Here is a 9,622-nt window from a genome sequence, read left to right on the forward strand (position 1 = left end):
AATGCTGGTAGATCGCGAGTCATTCATAAATTAAAAAAAATCCAGCTCCGTTAAAATAGACAAAACAGGTTTTGATCCCTCCTCCTTTGGCGTCCCTGCCACTTAATTCAGGAGTTGACTTGATTGACAGAAAAAGCGACCTATTGCTTTCCAGTCTGTTAACACAGAATGCAAAGCGATACAAAATCAGTCAAGTGCCGGGAGAGACAAACAACAAAATGAGATCGGGAACGAGCCAAAAGCTAAAGACATACCAATTCCACACAGAATGGGAGGGATAATCTTTTTTTGTGATGTCACATTCAAAGGTTATTTGCCTTATTTGTAAAGCAAGCGTCGCTCTGCCAAAGAAAGGTAACGTGGAGAGGCATTATCGGAGTGTTCACAAGGCATATGACAGCGACTTCCCTCCGAGTAGCGAGTTGAGAAAGAGAAAGGTCATGTATTATTGCTACACAAACATTATCTCTTAGTCTTAGTGTCGCCAACTCGTTTCTAACATGCAAAAAGACAAACAAATGCGTCTATGGTCGGTATATTTTCTATCTTTCCAATCCAGAAGAGATCTCTCTCTCCCCCGTCTGTTTGCAAGGGGGCGGGGCAGTTTACACACACGCATCTGCTACATGCAGCAACACACGGAGGAGATGGTGGAGAGAAGCGCTCCAAGGTGTGGTTACATGTTACCCGTCTTGAGGTGGACAATGCTCGTCACCAAAAGTGTTTAGCATGTAAGGGCGGTAACACGAGCAATTTGTCTAAACATTTAGCAAAAGTGCACCACATTCAGACGGAGGAATGCACCGGGTTCGACTGTCTTTCGAGTAGCTCTGTAGCCCCATCCACGAGTAACGTTTCCACGTCAGGTGTTATGTATGCTAGCAGCAACACACGGAGTTAACTACATTATACAAACATGGGTTAATGATTAGAGGTAACTGAGTTATTTATTTTGTTAAAGTTTCAGCTATTCTGTTTCCAGTTCTGTCATCAGATTATTTAATAAGATTTGTTAAAACATTGTTGTTTCTTTTGATGTGAAATATTATTTATTTAATTCAAATAAAAAGCAATGTTAATTTTGTTCACAATTTGTTAAGTTAATTTAATAATATATGTATTTTTGAATCAAGTATTCATCTTTATTGTCTTCATTGTTAGTTTCCACATGCCTAAAACAACCTCAAACTAAATCTAAAAGTTGATGGCTAAATAAGAGCGTTTGAGAAATTGTGCAAGGCACACAGTAGTAGTCCGAATAGTCGATTAATCGTTTCATTAATCTATAGATTAATCGATAATCAAATTAGTCGTTTGTTGCAGCCCTATTGTAGTTATCCCATGTAAAAATAAAACGTGTTATTCAGCAACCCTTGCAATTTGGGATTTTATTTTTGGTTGGTAGACCTCGGTTAGCTGGTCATTTCAAAAGTAGCTCACCAGCCAAAAAAGTGTGGGCACCCCTGCTCTATGGCATACCATCCAACCTCCTCAATAAACTCCAACATATCCACAACTCTGCTGCCCGCCTCCTCACCCACACCCGCTCCAGAGACCACATCACTCCCATCCTCCAGAACCTCCACTGGCTCCCCGTCCGTCAAAGAATCCACTTCAAAGTCCTCCTGATTACTCACAAAGCCCTTAACAACCAGGCCCCCCCCCTACCTCACAGACCTGCTGCACCACCACACCCCTTCCCACTGCCTCCGCTCATCAGAAGCCAACCTCCTATCCATCCCCACCCGCACCAATCACCGGACCTGGGGGGACAGAGCCTTCTCCGTCGCTGCCCCCTCCCTCTGGAACTCACTCCCACAACCCATCAGAGACTGCACCGACCTCACCACCTTCAAAAAACTCACAAAAACTCACCTCTTCAATCTGGCTTTTAATGTGTGATTGTTTTTGTATTATTTGACTTTAACTTTAACTATATATTTATTTGTTGTTCCTTTCTTCTCTTGTCTTTCTTTCTTCACTATTATCTGTAAAGCGTCTTTGAGCACCTGTAAAAGCGCTAACAAATTAAATCTATTATTATTATTATTATTGTTATTAACACCAGAAAAACAACATGAATTGCCTCGGACCCGCCCCCGTCGACGCCAGCCAATAGGAGAAGACTATTTGATAACCCGTGATGGCCGAGAACAGCGCCGTATAGACTTAGAGTTACGTCATCTCCGTTCACTCCAATGGACCACTTTTTTACAGCAATGGCAGATCGTGGAGCCTCTCAATCGTTCCCCGGAAGTTAGCGCCAAGGCTAGCAGAGCTGTAGAGTTGCAGCATAATAGATCGTTCGTGACGGACTTTTAAAGGTAAGAAGAAGTTTAAAGATTTATATTGTGGATATTATCAGTACATCTGATTCAAATTAACATGTGTATTAAAGGATGTCAGTGGATTATCCCTAAATTAGTAGATTTAGGGAACGTTTACAGATAACAAATAAAGCTAGGATACCGGATCAAGTTATAACACACGTTGAACAGCCTTTTAATTGTAAATTCCGTTCTCTTAATGTCATTTCGTCCAACGTTGTTGAATTAGAGAAGAGGGGCTTCTAAACAGGATTGTAGGCGGGGGTGGAGGGAGTTAAATATTAGATAAATATAACTTTGGTGCGTGTAAGAGTGAGTGTTATTAGCAGAGCCATATTGTGTCCTTGTGATTATGTTGATTATTACCTGTCTGTATAATGTTGCAGCTCAGCTGATTTTGGATTGATGACAAAGGGAGAGGGACTTAAGTGAGAGTGAAAACACAAGGTAAGTTTAATACTACTGTTTTATAGAAGTAAGCATACTAAACATGTATTCTATAACTGTATTATACAAGTAATCTTGTTAGTAACCTACTGTATGGCAGGTGGAGGGGCAGTGATGTTACAGGTGGAGGAGCAAAACTGCAAGACTGCAAACTCACAAGACAGAGAAATCAAAGTTTGTTCTCCAGAGAAGAGGTTGATTTCACTTCATTTATTTCATATTTTCTAAAGATGTGGAAATGGCAAAAAAAAAAAACTTGAGAGCTGTAACCAAGACAACTGTAACAACATGAGTAGAGAGCCACCAAGGTTTTTCAAGTCCCTCTCTTACTCCATTTTGCCAACCCAAACTTCCAGGTACTTGACGGGACACCTTGCTTATTTTTGTTGTTTGCGCTCCTCTGGCTGGGTGCTGGCAGGTGGAGGGCAGTGATGTTGGCAGGTGGAGGGGCAGTAATGTTACGGGTGGAGGGGCAGTGATGTTAGCTGTTACACACCAGGCTCAAACTTAACACATTGCATCCTTCTTTGCAGTGTCCTTATTCCTGGAAGGGGAATCTGCAATTCCTGCAGAGTTTTGTAACCCGTTGGTCTGCACGCAAAGCAAATTTTTAAAGCCTTCTTAATTGTCTCATTGCTCCATTTCATCCCCTTTGTGGTGAGTCTGCCTCATGCCTTAAGTTGGTCTTTTGAAAACGTTTTCTTATATTTGTTGTCCCTAATTTTTTATTGTTTTCTTGAGAGCTGCATTCCTTCCTGATTTTTCTTATTGCAGACTTTGCTTTTTTGGTGATTCCTTCTTGGCTCTTTAATTGTCTCTTTAATTGTTTTAATAGATCTGTTTGACCGGCTGCTGGTTCCCTCGTATGCTGACTGGCTGCTGGTTCCCTCGTATGCTGACTGGCTGCTGGTTCCCTTGTATGCTGACTGGCTAATGGTTCCCTCGTATGCTGACTGAATGCTGGTTCCCTCGTATGCTGACTGGCTGCTGGTTCCCTCGTATGCTGACTGGCTGCTGGTTCCCTCGTATGCTGACTGGCTGCTGGTTTCCTCGTATGCTGACTGGCTGCTGGCTGAGTGGGTGGTGTCCACCCTCCCTGTCTCTCCTCACTAGCCATGTCCTCTCTTTCTTCGCCCTCACTTTCCTTTCTCTCAGTCTCCTCTTCCCTTCTTCCCTCAATCTTTGAGACTAATGTAAGTAGAAGACATGGCACTGTAGATTTTCGAACATTTAAAATATTATATCACTTAAAAATAAGAAATATGACTTTTGTTACCAAGAGTTCATACTTATTTTACCTGTGTCACCTTTCACACTATAGCTGTGATCATGAGCTATGGGCTTTGTAGATACAGGTCCCGGGGTGAATCGTGGTGCAGGGGCCCTTCTCTTTTTGACCACAGGGCGATGCACGAAGATGGTGGGTATAGCCTCTGCACCCTTTGTACACAATGATGACGTAGAACATATGCGCGCGCATTGTGGCAACAGAAGGATGGCAGAGATAAACAGCTTGTCAAGCTACGCAAGGGGATTATCAACTAAAGATCGTGAATGTTACCTTAACAAGTTGACTTTGACAAATGGTGTCCGACTTCCAGATCCGTGTTCTATTAATGAGTGGGTTGAAGACGTTAGCAAGTGGCCGAATATACAGTGGCCAGATATATATACCTATTTAATTGAGAAACCGAGCGTGTACACCAGAGAGAAATTACGAGCCTATAAGTCAGTGGATGCTTACGAATACGTTGTCTGTGGTCATGTACAGAACGTCAAATACCATGACATAGACTCAAGAGTTTTGTATTTTGAGATCAGAAATTCTCCCTAGTCAAAGACAAGGACACAAGACAACGATGTATGAGGCTTGGGTCATAATCAACCAACGAGAAAACTACGTCCTCACAGCGAATGGCACCTGTATGGCGGGGTAAGTAGCCTATTATTTGGTGTTGTGGGCTTGTAGGTAACAGTTCAGGGGTGTGTTACTGTCCTTTCAGCTGGCTATTACTCTTCTTTCCATATCAAAAATCGTATGCCTTGCCCTGTAACTTTCTCATCATAACCAGGGTTTGAAACTAACATGTTCATGAACAACAACACAGTGACAACAGGGTTCAAAATGTCAGCAGCCAATATCATTCAGTTACATTCAAAACCTGATTAAGCTTAGGATACTCACATGTCTAGTAAATTAGATGTTTACCTACTTCATGAGCAGAGCCGAGATTTGTCTGAAAGCAAATGTTACTTTCAAGCCCAGTATGTTTATTATGATTTTGTGAATTTTCAGGCTTGGGTCATGCTGCAGCCATGCAGCTGCAATATTATTCAAAGTTGAGCTCTATGTTAGGATGGGAAGGACAGAGAAAGCAGCGGTTACTTCTGGATTGTGCATGTGGAAAGACATCAGCAGGAAAGAAGTCAGACCAGCTCCATTGAGGGAAATCAGCTTCCACAAACCAAAGAGGCTTGGCAGGCAACTTCCAGCAGCTTCAACATCTGCTAGGAAGAATAGTATCACACCCAGAGGCATGTAATAGTTGACAGAGCCTAGATAAGTTTCCTTTTGCAGGATTTCTCCTCAGTGTCTTGACACCATAATGTAGCCTGAGAAAGGTGTTACTTGGTGATGCAGAGATGAAAAGGCCTACAGACCAACGTGGCATCATGACTTTTTGTAAACCTACACGCTCAGTTTGAATAGTTTCAGTATCATTTGTTGTTAGTTTGAATATGTCTGTCATTTTGTCTTCAGATTACTGATTCTAGAAATTCGATTGTTTGTTATCTACAGCTTAACTGGTCTGGTTTTAGAATAATTCAGTCATTATTCTTAAAATGTGAACATTATGCAGCACACTAATTGTGTATTTTTGTTGCTCTATTATCAGTGTTGACAGATGATGACATCCGGGAACTGCTGGATGTGTACCCAGGTGCTGCAGTGCTGACGAGTCTGGAAAACAGTGACACGGACACTGCATCGTCTGACACTGATTCAGAAGAGCATCCAGACTTACCTGAGCCCTTGACTGCTTTATTTGATGCAACACTCCGGGAACTCTCACCACAGGAAATGAAGGTGAAATGTGAGGATACATTTCACAAACTAAAAACTACACTACAACCTCAACAATGTGAGAAACTGGAATTTGTGACACGGAAACAGTCAAGGTCAAATGAGTGGCAGACCTATAGGGCTGGTCGGATCACAAGCACCAAATTTCACCATGCAGCCACAACTGACAAGATCAGCAAAACATACCTAAATGATATAATGCAGGACAACAAAACAGAGTTAAATGTCCCATCTGTGCTCTGGGGTCAAAACATGGAGGAAACGGCAAGACAAGCCTACACTGCATTTATGTCCCAAAGCCATCTAGATTTCAGCATCAGCTCATGTGGCTTAGTAGTGCAACCTTCTGAGCCACACCTTGGATCATCGCCAGATGGGATAGCAAGATGTACCTGCTGTGGCAAAGGGGTGGTAGAGATCAAATGTCCCTACAAATACAGGAATAGCCTTCAAGGATGTACAGAAGACAATACTACACACACATACTACTATCAAACTCAACTTCACATGTTTGTGTGTGGTGTTAGCTACTGTGACTTTGTGTTGTGGACTAAGGAGAAGTTCATTGTGCAACGTATCCTAAGAAATGAAGAGTTTCTGCAGGAGGCTTTGCCAAAAGCACATGAGTTCTTTAGCTCGAGTGTGTTGCCTGAATTACTGACAAGAAGGCATGATCCTGTCTTGGTGTCACAGAGAGCCTGCGAATACTGTGAAAGACCAGATTTTGGTAAAATGATAATCTGTGTCAAATGCAACAACCACATTCACTACAGTTGTGCACACATAAAAAGGAAGCCAGCAACATGGTTATGTAGGAAATGTCTGAGAGTTGAGGCTTGAATGCCTTCATGTAGGAGTGGGCAATATAATGTATTGTATTGTGATAGGAGACCAGATATGGTGTTAGATGTCGGTTATGGATTGTCTTTCCCTGGTTGTTAAAGTTGCATTACAGTTGAAACAATGAATTCATCATCAGCCTTTTCTTTACATTTGATGTTGTTATTGACAGCTGTGTCTAGATGCACTTCAGTGCAACAATATATTTTAAGTTTTATTCTGTAATGCTATACATGTATCCATAGAGATAATTTGCGACCTAAAATTAGTATTTACTGTTTACAACATACAGAACCAGTTTGATTCTAATATATTGTACATACTCCTACTTTCTATGTTGTTAATGTTTAGTGGCACTTTAATGGCACCTGAATGGAATGAAACTCTGTTAGTAACAGCATTACAAATAAATGTGATACTGCACTCTGAATTGTTGAGATAATCTGGGGGGGAAAGGACCATTAGACACACCAGTGGCAGCCAATGTGGGGAGGTTTATTAAAATGCATTAAGTTTTAAGTACAGTAGGCCTATATACATGTTTTACAAATGTAAAATCACTTTATAAGTCATACATGGTTATGTGTAACTCATTTGGGAACAACACTCTTACAGAGGTTTGTGAGGGCACCACATACAATAACAACATCATCTAGTATGTCAACCTGCGACAAAGGAATAAATGTTTGTAAAATCTTAAAGTTTTTCCACCGACCAATAACTCGCTCTACATGGATCCTCACACGAGAAAGTTGTCTAGATGTGTCCACTTCCTGTGCAGAAAGCTGCTTCTTTCCTTTTGTGAAATGAGGGATACGAAGGGTTGCACCATAGGCCGCAAGCTCATCTCTGATGAGAAATCCTCTGTCGGCTAAAACCTCATCCCTAGGCTCCAAAAGTTTGAGGAAACCTGACTCCTTAGTGATCTGCTTGTCTGAAACCCGTCCACCCCACCCAGGAGACAGAAAGGAAATTGCACCAGCTGGAGTGATGCCGATCAAATATTTAATGGTGTTGTTGTGTTTATAGTTTGACCATGTCTGTGCCCTGGAAGTCAGATTACTGGGTCTAGCTATAAACATTTCTGTGCAATCTATTATGCACCGGCATCTTCTAAAGTTGCGCTTGAATATTTTTGGCATATTTTTAAGTACTGCACCCTTACTTGGCCATTTAATGAGTGGCTTGAGGACCAAGGCCATAGCAGGGACCCAGCTCCGCATAATATTTGATAAGGTGGTTTTTGATACCTGAAATCTATAAGCCAAGTCAGTATTACATAGGCCCAACCTTAATTTCATCAATATAATCAATAGGTGGTCCTCTACTGTAAGTTTGTTGTGAATTCTTTCTACGCTGCCCATCATTTTTGTAATCAGCCACTCAAAGACCACAGAGGTCAGTCCTGTGAGAAAAATCAATTGTCCAATATTGCACTTAACAGTGGTGTAGGAGAATGTAGATTTTTGCAGCTCTTCTTTCAGCTTTACATTTTCTGCTCGTAGTGTGTCAAACTCCTGTCGCAGGTTGACATATTCCTCCTGAAGTTGACTGTATCTCAGGTTCAGATCATCGTACTCTCTCTTTGGAACTGGGATATCCTCTTCAGCTTTAATATAGAAAAGTGAAAAATTAGCATGTGCTGCAACCAATGCAAACAAGTTCACAATTCAGGGGTTCTCACACATTTTTACCAATGAATTTTCAAAACTTTTCCATGACAGAAGAGAAGATACATTATCGATCCCAGGGGGAGATTTTTCCTCTGCATTTGACCCATCCAGGGGCCAGTGTACACGTCACACACATAAATACATAGCAATTGGAGCAGTGGGCCTGGCAGGAGCACACACACACTAGGAGCACATTGACTCTTTCAGTGAGGGTGGGAACCCTGACAATCAATCAGTTAATTGTAAGATGATATATTCATATATTCATACCAGGACAATGATCCATGCTGCATTCTTGTTCTGGATCCATGCTGCATTCTTGTTCTGGAGTTTCAGAAGTAACACGTTGGTTTGCTGCAGTGTCAGCTCTCCTCCTTTTCCTATGGTACCTACAGTAACAGCAGAAATTCATAGTTAGACTAATCCATATCTCAGAACAGCAGCTGTAGGCACCAAAGCTTATGCTCGACTGAGAGGATGTCAACTCTAATCTTACCTGTCCATCTTTGCATTTGGGTTCTGGCTTTGTTTTGTGTACATGAACACAGATGGCACAAAATCAGGACTACTAGAGTCCAATGATGCCTTGCCTGCAAAAATAAAACACAAACACGTTTGTTTAGCCTAGCAAGCTACTAGGCAAATCTAACGCCAGCTTATCAAACTTTAGCTGCATTTGATTATTATTCTACATCATACAGACAATCACTAATGTAAACAAGGCTCTCCCGTAAAATCAAAGAGTAGGCTAGATAACCTCATTACCTGATATAAAGTGGGCGCTGCATAGACTTGCCACCCGTTCCTTGAAATACGTATTTGTTACGTAATTGGGAATTAAATGTTGCGTTCCGTATTGAACCAATACGGAACGCAGTTTGTCCCGTATTTTCACAATCTGTCCCATGCACGTCTGTCACACACACACGTGAACACTGAACTAACAATAATGAACAAAATAAAGGACAGGAAATATTAAAAACAGCAAAATATGTTGGCGGGAGGTGCGCAAGACCTTCCGCGGACTCTCCTCTCTGCTCTGCCTCTGTGCCAAATCCTGTCTGTCTGCCTGTCAGCCCGGCCCGGCCCCTTTGCACTGCCTGTCGTCGTTACGCTCGCTACGTTACGTCATTACGCCGCTCTGTCGCGGCGTGATTTTTAAAAACAAATGCAAGATGTCTTCAGATAAGCCACCTCGTCCTCAAAAGAGGAAACACCGACAACAGAAATACAGACGAGAATGGGAAGAG

General features: G+C 41.9%; 1 protein-coding gene and 1 long non-coding RNA gene across 3 annotated transcripts; one reads left to right on the forward strand and one right to left on the reverse strand.

Annotated features, from left to right (window-relative positions):
• Nucleotides 1-2,736: 2,736 nt before the first annotated feature.
• Nucleotides 2,737-3,729, forward strand: LOC307027474. 2 transcript variants are annotated; one of them, XR_013804659.1, is made up of 3 exons: nt 2,737-2,774; nt 2,875-3,431; nt 3,610-3,729. It is a non-coding gene; the product is annotated as an uncharacterized lncRNA (long non-coding RNA). The 2 variants fall into 2 exon arrangements; XR_013804660.1 differs by having other exon boundaries at nt 2,741-2,774; nt 2,857-3,431.
• A 3,446-nt stretch (nt 3,730-7,175) lies between these two features.
• On the reverse strand, nt 7,176-9,142 carry LOC307027472 (uncharacterized protein). Its single transcript, XM_079695726.1, has 3 exons — nt 8,869-9,142; nt 8,643-8,761; nt 7,176-8,308 (listed from the first exon to the last, which is right to left on the reverse strand). The coding sequence occupies exons 1-3, from the start codon at nt 8,910-8,912 to the stop codon at nt 7,290-7,292; spliced, it is 1,182 nt and encodes a 393-aa protein (XP_079551852.1). The 5' UTR covers nt 8,913-9,142; the 3' UTR covers nt 7,176-7,289.
• Nucleotides 9,143-9,622: the final 480 nt, after the last annotated feature.

This window comes from Notothenia rossii (genome assembly GCF_949606895.1).
Source record: "Notothenia rossii genome assembly, contig: scaffold_95, whole genome shotgun sequence".
NCBI classification, from domain to species: Eukaryota; Metazoa; Chordata; class Actinopteri; order Perciformes; family Nototheniidae; genus Notothenia; species Notothenia rossii.

What these genes read in the sequence shown, in the direction of transcription:
- LOC307027472 (XM_079695726.1), bottom strand. Translation starts at nt 8,912, where the DNA reads ATGTACACAAAACAAAGCCAGAACCCAAATGCAAAGATGGACAG. An exon ending in CCAAATGCAAAGATGGACAG is followed by an intron (nt 8,762 to 8,868) that starts GTAAGATTAGAG and finishes CTGTTACTGTAG; the next exon opens with GTACCATAGGAAAAGGAGGA. An exon ending in CAGCATGGATCATTGTCCTG is followed by an intron (nt 8,309 to 8,642) that starts GTATGAATATAT and finishes TCTATATTAAAG; the next exon opens with CTGAAGAGGATATCCCAGTT.